Raw genomic sequence first — 20823 nt, 5'->3', positions numbered from 1 at the left:
CTGAAACACTTCTCTGTGACCACCTTTGAATTCTGTGAGGGGGTTGGAAGAGGCAGCATCCTGGCCTTTTGGGTTGGGTGAGGGATTGTTTGCAAGGCTGTTCTAACCTTCTCCTCCCCAGCCTGGGTCAGGCCCACTTACTGCATGTACCCTGTTCCTTGGGGCCTGGCCCAGACTGGATGTGTCCCAGGATGTGACAGGAGTAAGTGGGGAGGGAGACATGGAAAATGGTGACTCAGAGAAATATGTGGGTTCTGTGTTAGCTTAGGGCTGAGTCCTAAGAAATCTAGCCAGTATGGGAAGGCAGAGATTTTATTGAGGAGGATGCCTCTGCAATTGAAGCCTATGGTTGCACCAGTTTAGGGCCTGGGCATTCAGTAGGGGTGGGGCCCAGGCATTAGAAAGCACTTTGCCAGACAGATGATGGTATAATGACATTTGTTTTTGCTTCTTGTTGTTTGTCTCTTCTCTTGCCATCACTTTTCCTTTTCTTCCTTTTTTATCTCCTTGGTCTTTCTTATTTCTACTTGCTTCTCCTTTTGCTTTTCTTCCTCCCCAATTTTATTCTGTTCTCCCTGTCTCTTCTCTGATCTATCCCCATTCCTATTCCTCCCTGCTCTCTCATCCTTTACTTATGACATATCAACTTACTTCTGTTTCTCATTCTTCTCTTTCTCACCTGCCTGTTTATTCTGTTTTATCTCTCCTGCCCCTCTTTCCATCTCCACTTTCCTGCCCTGTCCTTGTCTTCTCATGTTGTCCCTTTCTCCTCTTCAACTTCCCCCTGTCCCCCTATCCTGTTTGTGTCCCTTTCTTCTTCTTTGCCCTGTCTTGCAGGGATTTGACCCATTCCGATTCGGAGTCCTCCCTCCACATGAGTGACCGCCAGCGTATGGTCCCCAAGCCTCCTCAGATGGTCCGGGCTGCAGATGAAGCTCTCAATGCCATGACTTCCAACGGCAGCCACCGGCTGATTGAGGGGGTCCACCCAGGGTCTCTGGTGGAGAAACTGCCTGACAGCCCTGCCCTGGCCAAGAAGGCACTACTGGCGCTGAACCACGGGCTGGAGAAGGCCCACAGCCTGATGGAGCTGAGCCCCTCAGCCCCACCTGGTGGTTCTCCACTTTTGGATTCTTCCCGTTCTCACAGCTCCAGTTCCCCAGACCCAGACACACCATCTCCAGCTGGGGACAGCCGAGCCCTGCAGGCCAGCCGAAATACACGCATTCCCCACCTGGCTGGCAAGAAGGCTGTGGCTGAGGAGGATAATGGCTCCATTGGCGAGGAGACAGACTCCAGCCCAGGCCGGAAGAAGTTTCCCCTCAAAATCTTTAAGAAGCCTCTTAAGAAATAGGCAGGATGAGGGTGGCAGTGGCAGGACAGCTTGTCCTTCCCTGGTCTTCTGCCTCCCTTTCTCTCCCTTCCAAGATATCTGGCCCCAAGAGTGGGGCATGGGAAGGGCTGGCCCAGGGGCCTGGGCACTGTACATACCTGCCCCCCTCATCCTTGGGTCCTTCAACATTATTTATTAACTGACCACCATGGCCTGCCTGCCCTGCCTCCCTCCCAACCATGGGCTGCTGCTGTCACTCCCTCTCCACTTCAGTGCATGTCTTAGTTGCTGTCCCCTCAGCTCCCAGCTCCACGTTGGGGTCCAGCTTCCGTCTCTGCTGTCCCAGTTTTGAGGTTTGGTTTCTTGTTTCTGTCTGTCTCCTGCTTTCAGGCTCCTCTCTCCCACCACTCTCCAACTTCCCCTAGTAGCTAGGGCAGATGTTAAGAATAACTTCTGACTCCTGTGCCTCAGATCTGTTCCACCCCACCTCCAATGGTTTTGTTTGCCCCAGACTGGGGCCTAGGGCATAATATTTGAGGTTTATTCTTTGAGAGTGTGGTGGGCCAGAGGGAACCTCAGCCTGGAGCTCACTCAGGCCTCCAGGGGTCCGTGGGGGAATGAAACCAATTCCCAGAGAACAAGCTATTAGAGAGTTTTAAAGAGAGGCCAGGCTGGGGGATAGATTGGAAGAGACTTCTCTCTTAGTTGGAGGATGAGTAGATGCTAGAGTTGTGGGCTACAAGGCAGTCACCTTTTCTCTCTTCTCTCACCCACACCTGCATCTCTTTTATCCCTGCTCCCCCACACTGCAGGAGGGTTTTTGTCTGTAAGAGGTGCTGCCCAAATGCTCCCAAGCATCAGTACTCCTGGGGCTCAGGACAATCAGCTCCCCTGGCCATGGGAACCTCAGCCACCATGCAGGGCTCTAATGGGGCCCTGAAGCTATTGGGCAGGATGTTGTCACATTTGAACCAAAAGACAGTTTAAAATTGAAAAAAGAAATCTCCTGAATTCCCAAGTGCCTGCACCACATACTTCCCTGACCTTGTCAGACCCCATTTTCATGTTACTGCATAGCCTGGGCCAGAGGCTCAAAGGCCACAGCCAGTTTAGGGAAGAGGGTGGCTAAGGAAGATAGTGTAGGTGAAGGTGGCTGTGTGACCACTTCCCCCCACCCTTCCCACCCTCTAGACAACTCTCTCCCTTACCTGTTTTTGCTATGGCTGTCAAGGTATTTTCCCTCTGCCCCACTCCCTGCCATGACTTTACTCTGGGATCCTTTTTGGGCCTGGGGTGGGGACACCTGGGGCTGGTCTTAGGAGGGTGCTAGGCTACAGACTGCCTTGTACCCCCTGGACACCCTCACATGGGTTTTTCTGTGTTATTTCATAAGACTCTTTGAAGTCCAATAAAGCATGTAGGAGATTTTAACCTCTGCTGGCTTTGACTCTCATTGTGTTCCCTGTGCTCTCTTTAGCATAGCAGACAGGGTGAAGAAGAGACTATTTCTCCTCTGACAAGGGAAAATGAAGTTCTAATACACACATCCAAAAGCTCTCTGGGTAGGGTTACAAGATGAAATGCAGGATGCCTGGTTAAATTTAATTTCAGATAAACAATAACTTTTAGTATAATTATGTCCCATGCAATATTTGGGACACGTTATTTTTACTGGCTAAATTTGGCAGCCCTATCTCTAGGCCATCCTGACCCTATCTATCCTATAGCTTCACCTATCACCTATGACTTTTAGAATTACCTCACAGGAAGCGTGGGATGCATCTGGAGGTCAGTGAGGAACCAATGAAAGGTTTTAGGAGGAGATGCAACATGAGATTTCATAAAAATCAGTTTCTGTAGCCCAAATCAGAAGCTTCTACATCGGCCTTGTATCTTATGTCTCTCATCTGTTCTTAACTCCCTACATTCAGTCACCAAACCTAAACTCATTCTATCGCCAGTCTTATTGCTAACCTTGTCTCTATCACCATCCACTGGAGAATTCTAAAAGCTTGGGTCATGGTCCTTCCCTGCTCAAAACTCTCCTAGGACTCCCATTTCTCTCAGGATAAAATCCAAAGCCAGTGCCTTATTAGCAAGGCTCTCTTCCAAGCCGACTGAGTGCCTGACTTGTGGCTGACCTAAGAGCCCTGGGCTCCTGGCTGCCTCTGGCTGTAGATCCGAGGCCACAGCCCACATGGGACGGCAGTCTTGGGTTATCGTAATGCAACAGTCGTCAAGACAAGAAAAAGTATCTTCAATGGTCGGGTTTTTGTTGTTAGTATTTCAAAAATACTTGAACTGTATTGACCTCGGCGGCGGCGCGGGGACGAGAGGGGCGGGGCCAGGCATGGCGGGCTCTGCTCGCTCCATCCGGCCCCGGGGCCTCAGCTTCGGCCTTGCCCATATCCAACATGGCGGCGGGAGAGCGCGTTCCCGCCGGGCGTGCCCACATGTAGCGTGGCCGCAGGAGAGGCGCAGGCTCGGGGGCCCTGCCCATACTCAACATGGCGGCCACTGGGCGAGGCCGACTTTCTGCTACGATAGTTCCGCCCGCCGGCGGGGGCGCTGGCAGCGTCGAGTAACGTCATTCGAACTCCGTCGCGCCGCTTTTGCGTCGCGGGTGGCGGGAGCGGGAAGGGGATTCAGATTGTCGCGCCTCGGCTCTGTGGAGGGAAGTGCTCTCTGGCCTCCACTCCGGTCCCTGCTTCTGAGCATCGTCTGGAGCCCGACCCTTCGCACTCGGCCACCTTCTCGATCCCGCCAGCGCCTCCGAGCTGCAGCCGCGTCTTGGGTCCCTCAGCGCCTCAGCCACTAGCTGCGATGCATGTGATCAAACGAGGTGAGAGGCCGGGGAGGGGGCGGCGGGGTCCTCGGACCGGGGAAAGGGGACGGGGCTGCCGCCGCCGGAGCGCCTGGCCGCGCCCGCCCGCCGCCGCTTCCCGCCCTGCTCGCCGCCGCTTCCCGCCCTGTCAGCCGGCTCGGCCTGCGGCTTCCGTCCGTCGGCCCCCGTGCCCTCTCGGGCCCTCAGTCGGTGCCCTCCCAGCGTTGTGGTCCCGCCGCATTTCAAAAGGATGACACCTCCCTTTCTGAAGGAGTTAGTGTGCGCGCCTCCCCGCGAGTCCCCGAGCCAGGGATCGTTAGCTCCTCTTCACAGATGCAGCAGCAGAAGCGCAGAGAGCGCTTCGGGGACCGACGCAGAGTCACCTGCCGTGAATAGATGCTCTAAGAATGAATGAGAGTAATTATTTAAAAATATATGCCGAGTGCCGTGCGTATGTGTCCAAGTGATTTAACTACAGCTAAGAGATGGAGAGGCGGACAGTGGTGGCCCTTCTTCCTGTTTTAGTTGATGGGGAGGCCAGGGTTCGAACTCATAGCTCACACCGGAGCTTTATTTGAAACGTTTGTTTGAAAACCGTGGGGTTGATGACCTTTCATAGGCACTGGGGAGAACTAGGAAAGAAGGGACTCCGTACCCCACACCGGCACCTATCGGCTTCCTGATCTCTTTCGTGGAGTGAGAGTAGGAATGTGGGGTGACAAACGCCAGATCTCAGCCTCAGACATCTCCCTGGAGTTTGCCCTTTGGAGGAGATATGTTGCCACTTGCCCCAGGGCTAGTCCCAGAGGAGTTTGGGACAGAGACTGAGTCAGTTTGGGAGAGAGTCCTTCCCCGCGGTGGGAAGAGATACTGGATCAGGGTAGGGTGGCCAAGGCATCTGACAGGATGGGAACCAGGAAGAGCAAGGGACTTGTGTTCTTCCTCAGCGGTTATTCCCCATTAGACTTGCTCAGTGCCTCCTTTGTGCCAGCCCTTGGCTTGGCTCTGTGAAATTATCAGAGGAGACAGTCCCCGCCTTGGGAAGAGGTTTAATCAGATTGGAAAAACAAGAGCAAAACATACTTTGAACAGAGAACCATGTGAGACAGGTACGAACAAGTTCTGAGTCGAATCTACTTGCCTCTGTTAAAGCAATAAAGTTATTTCAGATTCTAGGCACTGAGTAAATACTGGTTGACTGACTGACTGGATGTTTGTTTTGTCCACTAGGCTGTGAGTGTTTCAAAGATGGGGACTTTATGGCCACACTTGGCATAGGACCTGCCATGAGTAGATGCTCAAAGAGTGAATGAGAGTAATTATTTTAAAATATATGCTAAGTGCTGTGGGTATGTGTCCAAGTGATTTAACTACAGCTAAGAGATGGAGAGGTGGACAGTGGTGGCCCTTCTTTCTGTTTTTAGTGTCTTGAGAACATCATTCTCTGAATTTCCCTAGTCCCTCATTTTAGCTGATGAGACCAAAGACCAAAATACATAGTGCACTTTTATTGGTCCATTCCTGTGAGAGAGAGATGAGCATCCAGGTTTTTAGACCTTTAGAAAAAGTTATGGAAGAATGAGGATCCTCTTATGATAAATCTGTAACAGAGATGAATTGAAAACTTGTGGATGTAGATTACTGGAGTGGGTGACACCTCTGCGTTGAATTTTTAACCTTTTGGGTCCACTTCCAAATACTGTAGTTTAAAAAGTACCACCTACAACAGGCGGCAAAAGGCAGGGCTTACTTTGTTTCTCGTTCCTTCGGAGAACATAATTTCATCCAGATGGTTCACTGCTAGAGTCTGCCAGTGCAGCATTCAGCAAGGTGTGTTAATGTACAAAATTGTACTTAGATTTGTTTATTTTATTTTATTTTTGATTTTTAATGTGCTTAGGATTTTTCCCCCATTCTCTTATTTTTGTTGTGCCAGTGTAGTAGCAGACTAACTCCCATAGTTTTTGTTAATTTTAATGTAATTGTTTAGGAGGGCAACTGGCAGTCAGCCTTCAAGTACTTCTGAATGTGCTAATATCTTGCTAAGCACCATGAGGGAAATAATGGAGAACGCAGCTCCATCTTCAAAGACCTTAGGATTGTTAGGGATGTAGGAATAATCCATACGAAAATTGTTAGAAAACAGAAGGGAATGTGAATGAGTTTTTCTCATCTGCTATCTTGAGCTATTTTTCTTCGTGGGAGAGAATCATATTGCTCAAGGAGATTAAGATTAAAAAAATAAAAGTTCTGGGGCCGGCCCGTTAGCGCAGCGGTTAGGTGCCCGCGTTCCGCTTCGGCAGCTCAGGGTTTGCTGGCCTGGATCCCGGGTGAGGACATGGCACCACTTGGCAAGTCATGCTGTGGTAGGTGTCCCCACATATAAGGTAGAGGAAGATGGGCATGAATGTTAGCTCAGGGCCAGTCTTCCTCAGCAAAAAGAGGAGGATTGGCAACAGTTAGCTCAGGGCTAATCTTCCTCAAAAATAAAAAAATAAAAGTTGACAACCATTGGAATAAGTGCAGTGTAGCTGACTGAGTTGTAAAGTGTGCTTTGGAATTTACTATAGTGTTTCCAAAATTTTGGATTGTAACCCACAGTAAAAATTACATTTTACATCATGACTGAGTGCACACACTTATATGTATGTATATACATAAAACTGAAACAAAACTTTTCAAAATAATACCTTCCAAAGCATCCATTTGCACTCTGATAATCTCTTATATTTCACATTCTTTCTCTATACTCTCCCTCCTTTCCTCCTTCCCTTCCTCCCTTCCTTTCTAATTCCCTTTACAGCCCATTGTATTATTTTACAAATCTCTGTGGATACTGTGCTGGGCACTGAGTAGGCAGACATGGTTCCTGCTTTCAAAGATCTTACAATCAATTTAGGAAGACAGACAAAACTGTTGATATGATAAAATATGATAAATACTGTGTTAGGTAAAGTACAGGTATAGGAGCCCATTCATTCAATTATTCGGAAAGTATTTATTCAGCACCTCTTTGTGCCAGGACCTGTTTTAAGTGCTGGGGATTCAGCAGCGAACAAAGCAAGCTAAATCTGTGTTCACATGCAATTTACATTCTGGTGTGGGTGAGAGTGGTAAATGTATGCAGGAAGCAAGTAAATCTATAAAAATCAGTTAATTTTAGATAGTGATTAGTGAGATGGTGATAGTAAAACAGGGTAATGTGATAAAAGATGAATGAGAATATAATCTCGGATTGGGGATTCAGCTCAGGGGGGAGCTGACATTTGAGTTGAGCCCTGAGTGATACTAAGAACCAACTGTGTGAAGATCTGTGGGCTGAACATTCCAGGTAGAAGGACTAGAAAGTTCGTGCCTTGTAGACGAGGCACATCCTTGGTCTTACAGTATTAGCAAAGTCTTCCTGAAGTGAGAAGAATTAAAGAAAGCTTGTAACCAAGAGGAAATCAGACAATTAGTGTTCTAGAGGATTTCAGAGGAGGAAGAGGTCAGTGTGAGTTACAGTGGTTGGGGCACGTTTCATGGATGTGAGAATTGGAGAGTGAGTAGGAGTTAGATGTTTGGAAAGGTGGAAGAGGGACTGTTAGTCAGAGTAAGGTATAACCAAGGCTGTGGATGTGGGACTGAGAGGCCCTATTGGGACTTACAGTATTTCATAGGGAATAGTAGAAGAGGTGATGTTGGGCTAAATTAAGGAAGGCCTTGCTTGAGAGAAGAGGATAATAATGCAGGCATGAGAAGCATGGATTAGTGATGTGATAAAATCAGCATCTGGGTTGAAAAAATTGACCAAGTGGAATGATAGGCTAGAGAACCGTGTATCGCTGGCCCTTTAGATCTTTAGTGTGCCTCCCCTTTCCAGTGTGAGTTAAGACAATTGCTATTGTAGTTTTGTCAGTTTCCTGATTAATTTGGCAGCTGCAGAATGCTCAGTTGCTTTGTGGTTACCTGTCTGCCTAGTTAGCCAGTTGGTAGAGTGTTGAGGGCTCAGTCCTAGTGTGGGCCAGTTAATTTACTCTATTCCAGGGTTAAACACTGCATATATGAATCTGGTTAGAAAAGGAGATCACGACAGTGATCAAAAAGAGGACTATCTTAGTGCTAAAGTATCAATGTAGAAGAAAAATGAACTTCTTCTATTGATGATGGGTTAGTAGTGGTGTCTTATTGTTCATCAAACATTTGAGAACTTACCTTGGGCCAGCCACTGAGCTAAGTTTGAGAATACACATGTGAATGAGAAGGCCAAATGTAAAAACATATTTAACATGTTGCCTTTTAGTTACAAGGGACTGAGGAGACAAACTAAATGAGTCAGTATGGGACACTAACATTTATTGAATGACTGTTGTGTATCAGATACTGTGATCAATGTTTTCCCAATAAGAGCAGCTTTATTTTTAATGAGCTATAATAGTTGTAACTATACCAAAGTTCCTATACCAAGAGCACTTTTTACCTTGTCTCATTTTATTGTCACAATAAACTGATGAGGTAAGTGGAAGACATACAATAATTTTTCCTGTTCTACAAATGAAAACCTGTGATGATTAATTATGTTATGTAGCTTACCTAAGGTTAAAACTGTTTAGTGGTTGGATATGTCTACTATTCCTGGTAAGAGTAAATAAATAAAGGTTCAATGAGCTACTATTTGAAGTTAAACTAAGAACAGTAGGACTTTTCTTAGGAAGGACAAAGAGGAATATGAACTAAGTGCAAAATCATAAAAGGACTAACTAGAAAAGGTCTACATGTATTTGCTTTCATATCCCCGAAATATTTAAAACTAAGAGATTGCCTGTGGAAGATTGTGTTAAATTACAAATAGAAGTACTTTTTTACATGATGTGAAGTAAATTCAAAATCATTAATTACCCTGGGAGAAGTTTATAAGCCAAATTTATCATGAAGAATTAGAATAAAGACTGGTTTCTAAATCATTTAGCATTCAATAAATATTTGAGTACCTGCTATGTGCCAGACCTCGGTCCTTGGTCTGGACACTGGGAATACATTGGTAAATAAAACATACAAAAATCTTTTTCTTTTTGGAAGTTATATTCTAGTGAATGAGTGGGGAGAGTAACACAATAAACAAATACATAAATAAAATATGTAGTATGTCAGATGATGATAAGTGCTATGGAGAAAAATAAAGGATAGGAGGAGGAGGGAGATGAGAAGAACAAGGCTGTCTTTGGGGCATTGCAATTTAAAATAGGGCGATGGGGGAAAGCCTCATTGAGAAGATAACATTGAGCAAAGACAGAAAGAGGTGAAGATAGCAAGGATGCCAGGGTAGAGTAAGTGAGGAATTGGGGAGACTAGGAGTTAAAGTTGGGAGGGAAGGAGGCACACAAGTCACGTTGTGTAGGATTCTACGGACTATTGTAATGATTTTGACTTTGATTCTGAAGGAGATGATAAACCACTATTGGAAGTTTTCAGGTGAGTAATGACATGATTTTGACTTAAGTTTTAAAGAAGAATTCTGGGGCCCGCCTGGTGGCGCAGTGGTTAAGTTCACACATTCCGCTTCAGCGGCCTGGGGTTTGCCGGTTCAGATCCTGGGTTTGGACATGGCACCGCTTGTCAAGCCATGAGGTGATAGGCATTCCATATATAAAGTAGAGGAAGATGGGCACGGATGTTAACTCAGGGCCAGTCTTTCTCAGCAAAAAGAGGAGGATTGGTAGCAGATGTTAGCTCAGGGCTAATCTTCCTCAAAAAAAAAAAAAAAGAATAATTCTGGCTGCCATGTGGGACAAGGTAGGGAACAGATCATTTGGGAAGTTATTGCAAGAGTCCATCTGATTTACAATGTAAGGAAAGGGAAAACTTTCAGTATAGAATCCCTGCTTTTTGAAGATACAAAAATAATCTCTTGATGAATGTATTGGGAGTCTGAATCTTTTATCTGTCAAATAGCATTTCACGTTGGTCAATTTAAAAAGTTCACATGTCAATTACATTTGATTCTTTGACGTTGCTGTCTTAGTAAATGCTCGCATGAATTGTATGGTTTGATGTTTCAGATGGCCGCCAAGAGCGGGTTATGTTTGACAAAATTACGTCTCGAATCCAGAAGCTTTGTTATGGACTCAATATGGACTTTGTTGATCCTGTAAGTAAATATGGTTTGTGTCTTGGGTTCCTTGCTTCATGTGATTCTTTTTACTTGTGTTTTATCTCTGTCCCTTCACTCACTTGATATAAATTTTGGTTTGGTATTCTGCTTATGGCTTTGGATATAAAATGTGAATTCATTGCTTCAAACTTTTTTTCTAAATTTTGGTTCTGTGCTGTGACTTCTGACTTTTCAGAGAACTATAAAAGTGAGCAAAGAGGAAAACTTGATATTAACATTTCTTATTAGAGTCTTCCTTGAGTAAATTGTTTTATTCATAAGTGGAAAAGCCTATAGTAAATTTGGAATTGTTGTCATTTGGGTAGAAACTGGTTTGAAATTTGCTTTCTTGTTGTCTATGTAGAAAGAATTCCTATAAGTAATATAAAATAGATTTCATGAACAGCATTTACACTAAGGAGAACAAACTATTCATACACAAGTTGCTCTGCTTTTCTCCTCTTCTGTAACTCCTCTGCTCTAGACCCGCACCGTCCCTTATGTAGACTGCTGTCTCTAGTGGTCTCTAAAGCCTCCTTCCTGGTCTTCCTCTAATCTTGCCCTCTTCAAATGCGTCTTCCACATGGCTTCCAAAATGATCTTCCTAAAATGGAGTTTCTAAGAATCTTTGTTTCCAAACCCACCCATGTTGCCCTGGCCTCTTTTGGGTATTTTATCTGTACTGCTGTAGCACTTATGCTAGCCTCATAGCATTAACCACATAATATAGAAATTAATTATATGTCTCTATCCTTCCCTAGAATTGAGGGTGGGCTGTATCTTCTCCTCGTGATATCCACAATGCTTGGCATTTATGTAATTAGACGCTTGAGAAATATTGAATTGACCAAAATGGTCAAAAGAAAATAATTTTATACAACGTTAAAATATGCTTATTATAAATTCTTTTACCTTTAGGAATTCTAGACAATATTAGAACCGTAGAATGTTAGAGTTGGAACAAACCCGAGAGATCATCCTATTTCATCTTCTTGTTTTATAGATAAGAAAGATCCAAAGGGAGAAGGGGAGTGACTTGTACAAGTTAGAAGGAGTGTAGGAGGAAGAACCTAGGTCTCTCGACTCCTAGCTGTTCTATTGCCTCGTGCATTACTACATTTCAAGTGCGAGGGTGCTGTAGCACTCAAGCTTTCTAGGCTAGATTCAGTTGGAAAAGTCTGTATGCTGTTAGATCTGGCACAGTTAGCGCACAGATGTTATTTTATCCCACGTTCTGATTACTTGCCATGTAGCTCCAGAAACTATTTAGAAGACTTCTCTACTCTTTTACTGAACATAACTTATCTGCTGGATCTGAGAAGAAAGTGATCAGGAGCAACTTGGGCTTAGGTATAAAGTAATTGGAATAGATTATAAACTAGTAATTACACACATGCATATATATACAACTTAGAATTTGTTCTTCTTAAAAATGTATGATGATAACCTGTACATTGTGTGTTTTAAAAAGGGGAACCTCTTAGAATATGGTCTTGAGAACAGTTAAATGCAGTGAAGTTGAATGGGATGTGGAGCCAGAAGACTTAGACAGTAACCTTGGGCAAGTCCCAGTAACCTGAGCCTCCAGTTCCTCATGTAAAGCGGTGATAGTAATAATACCCATCTCACAAGGTGATTGTGAAATATCAGAAAAGATTATGAAAGTTGAGACAATTTAATTGGTGAAGTGCCAAAGAAAGAGCAGTCATTAAATTATTTGATGACTCAGCTCCAACCCTAATTTATGGCTTTATCTCCTTTAATTGGAGTGATTAAAGTTTGATTCATTTGTTTTCCTGTACTTGTTCTTAGGTGGAATTGGGGAAAAATGAGTAAGTATGTAGCTCAAACCCTGACCACATACGGAGGATTTGAAGGAAAGGTGGGGAAATACTTATATAATCATTGGTCTGTTTTTAGCTGTTTCCCTGTGAGACTGCTAATCTTTGTAAAAGCTATACTTAGGTATTAAAATTTATTGATTTATTTATTTCGTGACACCCTTTATTGTAAATATTGTATGCATTTTCTGGCAGCTCAGTTGGTTTATGAGTTCTTGTTACTAAGTTTTCCACAGCCCTCCATTCTGAAAGATAATTTTTCTGGAAAGGAAGTTGTCTGTTTTATTTTGATATAAATTTGATTGTTTTCTTCATTGCTCTCTTAAGGAACCTGTTGGTTCTTGGGAAAGCTCAAGTAATTCTTGGTTTGGTTTTTATAGGCTCAGATCACCATGAAAGTAATCCAAGGCTTATACAGTGGGGTCACTACCGTGGAACTAGATACTTTGGCTGCTGAAACAGCTGCGACCTTGACTACTAAGCACCCTGACTATGCTATCCTGGCAGCAAGGATTGCTGTCTCTAATTTGCACAAAGAAACAAAGAAAGTGTTCAGTGGTGAGTCTAGAGGAAGAAGTTAGAAAGAATTTAGTATTCTCAGAAAATTTATAAGGTACTAGAATGAAACCTTGGATGTCAAAAGAAAAGTTACATCTTGTTTAAAAAAAGCAAAATGTGCAAGTTAATGGCAGAGGGGGGACTAGAACTTCCTATTTCTCCTAGCTGCTGACCTGCTGTATGGAAGGGTCAGTGGATCCTTTTTTTCACCTTTTTGTTCTCTTTTTCTTTTCTTTTCTTTTTTTCCTGAGGAAGATTAGCTCTGAGCTAACATCTGTTGCCAACCTTCCTCTCTTTTTTTGCTTGAGGAAGGTTAGGCCTGTGCTAACATCTGTTGCTAATCTTCCTCTTTTTTTTTTTTTTTCCCCTTGAGGAAGACTGGCCCTGAGCTAACATCTGTGCCACTCTTCCTCTACTTTATATGTGGGTTGCTGCCACAGCATGGCTGATGAGTGGTGTAGGTCCATGCCTGGAATCCAAACCTGTGAACCCAGGCTGCTGAAGCGGAGTGTGAACTTAACTAATAGGCCACAAGGCCAGCCTCTCTCTTTTTTTTGAAGCCTATCTTTAGGCAGTTGGTGGTGGTGGTGCAGTTGGAAAAATGAGTAATATTTATTGACAAGTTCTGGCTTAAACAAAGTGTAACAGTTAATCTTTTGTTGCCATTAGCAAACACTTCATTTCATCACTGCCGTTATACAGCTCAGAGAATCTTGGCGGAGGAAGGTTAAATAATTTGTTTGTTATATAAAATGTGGTATATAAGAAGTCAGCTGGTAGCCTGAGATTAGAAATCCTTTGGCTCTCAATTCCAGATCTATTATGTCGGGCCTCAAATATTGCATTGCCTTCTTCAGTAGATTTATTGTAAAGATCTCGGTTCTCCCAAAATTGATCTATAGATTCAAGTCAATTCCAATCAAAATGCCAGCATTTTGTGTGTGCGTGTGTATGTTATGTGTGTAAGTATTATCTGTAAATGTAGAGGGCCAAATACTGCTGTGACGTCTTGAAGAAGAGCACAGTGAGAGGGCTTACTAAATGTGCATTTATAGAAGTGAAATGTTTGGGATGATAGATTCTGAGCTTTAAGTTGAGTTTCCGTATTCTGTTAGGATAGAAGAAAATTGAGATTGTAATTTCGACTTTACTTTCAGGCCATAATTTTCTGTGGGTTTGGGTATCAGAATCACGTAGGAATCTTTTTCAAACTACAAGAGCCTACACTAACTCTAATTCTGGAAGATTGTTTCCTTAAGTGAGGCATTATTATGTATTTCTTCAACATGTATATGCTTATCGAGCACCTTCTGCGCTCGCCACTTGAGGTGGGTTGGGATGAAAAAAAGGGTTGAGAACCACTGTTTTAAACTATTACCTGAAGACTGAATTAGCTGTTAAGTGATTTTGACATTTTTATTTTCTGTTGTATTTTTTTTAGATGTGATGGAAGATCTCTACAACTACGTAAATCCACATAATGGCAAGCACTCTCCCATGGTGGCCAAGCCAACACTAGATATTGTTTTGGCCAACAAAGATGTATGTATAATGCTTTTCTGGTGAAATTTTTTGGTAGATCTTTTTTTAAAAGCAGCAGACACATTTAAAAAAACTTAAACAGTACCAAGATATAGGTAAAAAGCAATTCTTTCTCCTTCTCTGAATCTTAGTTTTCTTCTAGAAACAACGTTTTATCATTTTAAAATGTATTTTTCCAGAGCTAGTCTATAGTGCGTGTGTGTGTGTGTGTGTGTACTTTTCCTTAGGGTGGTAGCATGTTATGCATTATATTGTCACTGATACTATTTCCACTTACAAGTATATCTTAGAGATGGTTCTGTACATGCATTTATGAATTTGCCCTATTCTAACAGCTGTATAGCATCCCGTTTTATAGATATATTGTCATTGTACATATATGTAAGAATTGCTCCAGTGATTTTTTTTTTTTTTTTTTTTTTTTGAGGAATATTAGTCCTGAGCTAACGTCTGCTGCCAATCCTCCTCTTTTTGCTGAGGAAGACCGGTCCTGAGCTAACATCCGGGCCCATCTTCCTCCACTTTTTTTTCATATATGGGACACCTACCACAGTATAGCTTGCCAAGTAGCGCCATGTCTGCACCTGGGATCCAAACCAGGAAACCCCGGGCCACTGAAGCAGAACGTGCGAATTTAACTGCTGTGCCACCAGGCCGGCCCCTAGTGCTGAATATTTGATTTCCATTTTTCAATGTAGTCAGTATCCTTGTATAGTAGATGATTTGGTCATAAATAAGTATACCGATAAGATAAATCCCTTAAGTGGAATTGCTGAGCCAGAGTATATGCCTTCAAAATTTTGCGAAACTGACTCCCAAAAAGGTTGCTCAGGTAAAATTTTGAAAGATCTTGCTCAGCAGCTTAAAAATTATCTACCTATGTTCCAATCCCTTTCTTAACTAGATGCCAGAAGACAGAAGGGAAAAGATGTGTAGGTTTAGCTAGGCCTGTTGCACACAGGATTTATTTACTATGATATCTAGACAGATTAGAAACCAGTTTTCACTTTAGGTAATAGAAGGATTAGTTGACCACCTCTCTAAATATATATCTGATGTTCGAGAGACTAAGAAAACCAAGTTTGTGTGTTGTTCATATGTATAATCTTGAAGACAGGTTAAAAACAAAAATAAAGCAATAGTAGCAAAAGCCTGTATCTAAAAAACAAATATTGATAATCAGGAACTTCAGTTCTTTATTTTTCATACTAGGCCCCTACTTGCCTTTGGCAACAAAGATGCCCTTAAAAATTTAAGACAAAGGGAAGAGTTTCATATAGATTTTTCTAGTCCTTGGATGTGGATCATTATGCAGAAACACTTAGTATTTTGAAAAACTGGCTCCATTTTTCTCTATCCAAAATGATTATTCGTACCTAATTGCTTTTGTCTTCCTCTGAATGGCTTTATAGCCTACAAAAACTGTATAACAACGGCCAGTTCTGCTGTAAAATCTTACTGTCAACAACAGCAGTTTGTTTAAAACCTCTTAAAGGACCATGGGTTTTGAAGAGGCTAAGAATTAATGTAATCCTACCTTCTGTCGTTGTTTATCATTATATTGTTATGTGCAGTTTAAAATCGGCTAATATTTAAAATAAAAATATCTATTAGTAAATATGTGGTACCAATACTTTTGGATTAACAAGTAGTCTAAAAACATGTTTAAGGATGATAATATAGTCCGTTTTATGCTCATGTTCTTTCTCTCTTTAATTGGAGATGTACTATAAACATAATAGGGAAATTTATAGTTTACTTATGTGTAACTTATATTTACATATTCTTTTCTAGTCTTTTAATATACATGTTTTTAAACCTAATTAGGATAGTCAATTTATATATATATATATATTTTTTCTTAACGTTAGATATGGATTTCTATTCTACAATAATAATACTTAGTGTTATCTCTTTTATATCCTATATCAATTTTAGTTCTGGAGTCAGGGCTGAAAGATGCCAGATTTTGTAAAAATAAGTCTAATTATCTTAATTATGGGTTCTTTCTCACCTCCATCAGCGCCTGAATTCTGCCATTATCTATGACCGAGATTTCTCTTACAATTACTTTGGCTTTAAGGTAAATATAAGATTTCAAATAAGTGGGAATTCCTCCTTAAATTAGGAAATACAGATTTTTGTTATGTTTTAGTGATACAATTATAAAAACAATAAATTGTTGGGAGTTGGGATAGACTTGGGGATTAGTGGGGTTAGGGTGGTAGTGGCTGTTTGAATTAAACAAAGATAGCTTTCCCATTTGCAATTTTTGAATTTTCCAAATATTACTTCTGGATTACCTGAGGAGTTATGCAGATAATTTGCCAGAATTATTCCATATTATTGTACTGTTTATGCAACAACTATTTATTGAATCCCTACCATGTGCCAAATGCTTTTCTAGGTCCTTTTGTACTGATAACCTATATTATGTAGAGATTGGGAACATGAATGTTGGGTTCAAATCTTTGCTCTGTTTCTTATTAGTAAGTTATTTAATCTCTCTGTGCTTCAGTTTTCTCATTTTTCAAAATAATGATAAAATTTCAACAACAGATTCTGTTGAGGATTAAATGAGTGTGTGTGCTGCCTAGATCAGTGCTTAGCATGTTCTCAGCACTGTGTAAATGTTAACCATTATGACGATGGTGGTGAATACCACAACTTCTGCTATTACTGTTACGCACGTTAATAGAGAGCTGGCTTTTTCCAGAAATTTTGATGTATTCTTTTCCAAAACAAACAGCCAATTGATAATGTTCCAAACTGAAGCTAGTAAAATAAACGTGCTATTCTCTTCATTTAAAATCATATAAAAACTGAGGAGATTTAAATAGATAACTTTGTTGTGAATTATATAGCCACTGTGTCTTTAAAAACTGTGCGTTGAAAGTTTTTTGGTTGCTTTGCTTTTTCTAGACGCTGGAGCGGTCCTATTTGTTGAAGATCAATGGAAAAGGTGAGAAATGAACATGTTTGTGTGTTATATTTTCTATTCATTCTATTGAATATAGAGCTTTGAGCTATTAGCCTTGACATTTCTATTTCAACTCTAATCTTTTTAACTTTTGTTTAATGAATAATTGTCCTGCTTATTGATATCAAGTTTTTTATTGTTCCTTTTTTTGATTCAAGTATTTGTCTCAACCTCCTTTTTCTGACATGTCTCATCATGTGCAGAGTTCTCTTTTGTTTTTAGTGGCTGAAAGACCACAACATATGTTGATGAGGGTATCTGTGGGGATTCACAGTGAAGATATTGATGCTGCTATTGAAACATACAACCTTCTTTCTGAGAAGTGGTTTACCCATGCCTCTCCCACTCTCTTCAATGCTGGTACCAACCGCCCACAACTTTCTAGGTATGTGTCATCTATAGTTGCTCTTAATGTTCTGTAAGCGTTCTGACTAGGGAAATAAACCTTGACCTGAAGAAACTAGGCAGTTCATCACATAAAAACTAATTTAGCAAACATTTAATCACTCCTGCTCTGATTAAATGAAATTTGCATTCTGGAAAGATCTCTTACTGCAGTGTAGTAAATGAAGTGGAGAGAGACAAATGCTGATAATGAAATTTTCTAAAACATTGTGGTTGCACAACTCTGTGAATATACTAAAAGCTATTAATTATACACGTTAAATGGGGAATTGTATGGTATGTGAATTATATCTCAATAAAGTGGTTTAAAAAAATTATATACTGACAACTAATTAAGAGACTCTTACAGTAGTCTGTAGAAGAGATTATATGGTAGTTTGGGTCAGGGAGGTGAAAGTAGAGATTGAGAAAAGTAGGCAGATTCAAGAGCTGCTTAGGAGGTAAAATGAACAGAATTTGGTGATCTTTTGGAGATGGGTCAAGGATGGTTCCTGAGTTTATAGGTAGAGTATTAGGATTAATGGCGATGCTGTTTTCTGAAAAAGGCAGCAGTGGAACAGAGGCTGGTAATATATATATAAAAAAATAATAATACACCCTTAGCAAGTTGGTTTATCCCAGGAATTCAGGGATATGTTAACATCAAAAAGTATATTAATGTAATCCATTGCACTAATGTTTTATAACATTTAATACTCTTTTATAATTAAAAAACCCTAGCAGAATAGAGATAGAAAGTAACTTCCTTAGTTCGGTAAAAGATATCCACTAAAAACTTAGCTCCATCACTTCTGTTGTCAGTACTGTAGTGGAGGCCTGAGCCAGCATTGTAAGATAAGAACACAAAAGATTGGAAGTGAGGGAACAAAACTATAATGATTCACAGATAAGATTTTTATATAGGAAACTCAAGAGCGTCTACAGACAAATTATTAGAATTAGAAAGAGATTTCAGCAAAATATCGGGATATAGGTTTAATATAAATTGATAAATTGAGTTTCTGTACTTAGCTGTTATAAAATTAAGTTTTAAAATATATCATTTATAATACTGGAAGGTACCCAGGAATAAATCTAATAAAAGTTGTGTAAGGCTTTTAAGGAGAAAATTCTAAAACATAATTGAAGGACTTTAAAAAATAAATGGAGACTGATTTTATATTCATAAATGGATTTAATATTGTAAAGATGTCAGTTTTTCCCAAGTTAATCTGTAGATTTAGTCACACTTTCAACATGCTGATTCTAGAATTTATATGGAGGAGCAAAAGACCAGGAATAAAGTAGTAGGCTGCTGAAAGATATCAGGTCTGAACCCTTAGAACCTGTAAATGTTTCCTTATAAGGAAAAATGGTCTTAGGGGCTGGCCCAGTGGCACAGAGGTTATAAGTGTGCACATTCCCCTTTGGCGGCCCGGGGTTTGCCGGTTCAGATCTCAGGTGCGGACATGGCACCACTTGGCAAGCCATGCTGTGGTAGGTGTCCTACGTATAAAGTAGGAGAAGATGGGCACAGATGTTAGGTCAGGGCCAGTTTTTCTCAGCAAAAAGAGGAGGATTAGCAGCAGATGTTAGCTCAGGGCTGATCTTCCTAAAAAAAAAAAAAAAGAAAAATGGTCTTTCCAAGTGTGATCAAGAAGAATCTTGACATAGGGAGATTATCCTGAATTATCCAGATGGGTCCTATGTCCAATCAAAAATATAAGAGAGAGGCTGAGGGAGATAGGCTACATGAGAAAGAGAAGAAGGCAGTGTGAAGATAGAGGCAGAAATTGGAGTGATGTGGCTACAAGCGAAGGAGCTACCAGAAGCTGGAAGAAGCAAGGAATATGGTCTCCCCTAGAGCCTCTGGAGGGAGCATTCTTGCTTTTGGCTCAGTGAAACTAATGTGAACTTCTGGCCTCCAGAACTGTGAGAGAATAAATTTCTGTTTTAAGTCATCAAGTTAGTGGTAGTTTGTTAGGGCAGTCACAGGAAACTAATATAAATAGCAAGACAGTTTTGAAGAAAAAGGCCTATCAGATTTCAAGACTCCTATAAAACTATGGTAATCAAGACAATGTGATATAGACAAATAAGCCACTGGAGTATAAAGAAAGCCCAGAGGGGCTGGACTGGTGGTGCAGCGGTTAAGTTTGTACGTTCCTCGTCAGTGGCCTGAGGTTTGCCGATTCGGATCCCGGGTGCGGACATGGCACTGCTTGGCAAGCCATGCTGTGGCAGGTGTCCCACATACAAAGTAGAGGAAGATGGGCACGGATGTTAGCTCAGGGCCAGTCTTCCTCAGCAAAAAGAGGAGGATTGGCAGCAGATGTTAGCTCAAGGCTAATCTTCCTGAAAAAAAAAAAAAAGCCCAGAAACAGATTCAGGCTTATATGGGAACTAGATGAAAAACTGAAGTGTCGTTGCATTTCACTGGGGAAAAGGTCCTAGGGAAATTGGTTATCCTACGGGGAAAATATAATTGAATTTCCTTTCATGCCATAATACAGAAATAAATTCAAGGAAAAAAAAATCTAAATGCGAAAGTAAAACTTTTTAGAAGCGTGTATAGAGAAAATAGCTAAATATCTATTTTCCTCCTCAACTTTTTACTTTTTAAAGAAAAGGACAGTGAACACCCATACACCCACCTCTGCCTAGATCACAAAATTACTAACATTTTGCCATATATGTTTTTAAATTTTTATCTTTAAAATTAAAAAAAAAAAATTTCTTAGCTGAGTCATTTGAAAGTGAGTTGTAGACATTCATGACTGTTAATGCCTCAACCTACATCTTGGTAGGGGAATATGTATGACTGCACAGTGGTGAAGGATTTCTTAAAATAGATAAAACAACATTAAGGAAAAATGAGGAAAATTGACTACATGAAAACTAAAATCTTCTATGAACCAAAAAGGAGTGAAAAAACAAGTTTTAGACTTGGAGAAGGTGTTTGCAATGTATGTTAACTATTGAGGGATTATGAAAAAATGACATAAAACCAAATAGAAATATGGGCAAAGGATATAAACAAATAATTCATAGAAGAGGAAACCTGATTGGCCAATAAACATGTGAGATGATGATGAACTTTGCTAGAAGTTAGGAAAATGTAAGTTTACATCATAATGAGATATTTAATACCCATCAGATTGATAAAAATTAAAAGACTGATAATACCAAGTATTGGTAAGAGGTGGAATATGGGGAACTCTCATACCTTGC

The 20823-nt window shown here is 41.1% G+C and overlaps 2 protein-coding genes across 5 annotated transcripts in view; both read left to right on the top strand.

Moving 5' to 3' along the window:
- Positions 1–2768, top strand: part of STIM1 (stromal interaction molecule 1) — a 172518-nt gene extending 169750 nt beyond the window's left edge. For all 4 annotated transcript variants that reach the window (XM_046685358.1, XM_046685360.1, XM_046685361.1 and 1 more), the window contains one exon: positions 838–2768. In XM_046685358.1, the coding sequence (XP_046541314.1) occupies positions 838–1354 (517 nt within the window). In that variant the 3' untranslated portion in view covers positions 1355–2768. The remainder of the gene's footprint in view (positions 1–837) is intronic.
- A 1151-nt stretch (positions 2769–3919) lies between these two features.
- RRM1 (ribonucleotide reductase catalytic subunit M1) overlaps positions 3920–20823 on the top strand; it is a 34414-nt gene continuing 17510 nt past the window's right edge. The window contains exons 1-7 of the mRNA XM_046637551.1: positions 3920–4175; positions 10196–10284; positions 12509–12686; positions 14128–14228; positions 16252–16311; positions 17151–17190; positions 17431–17593. Of these exons, the coding sequence (XP_046493507.1) occupies positions 4157–4175; positions 10196–10284; positions 12509–12686; positions 14128–14228; positions 16252–16311; positions 17151–17190; positions 17431–17593 (650 nt within the window). The 5' untranslated portion in view covers positions 3920–4156. The remainder of the gene's footprint in view (positions 4176–10195; positions 10285–12508; positions 12687–14127; positions 14229–16251; positions 16312–17150; positions 17191–17430; positions 17594–20823) is intronic.

This window comes from Equus quagga, chromosome 14 (assembly GCF_021613505.1).
Source record: "Equus quagga isolate Etosha38 chromosome 14, UCLA_HA_Equagga_1.0, whole genome shotgun sequence".
NCBI classification, from domain to species: domain Eukaryota; kingdom Metazoa; phylum Chordata; class Mammalia; order Perissodactyla; family Equidae; genus Equus; species Equus quagga.
The sequence above is the reverse complement of the archived record's forward strand: the minus strand, read 5'-3'. Positions and strand labels throughout refer to the sequence as shown.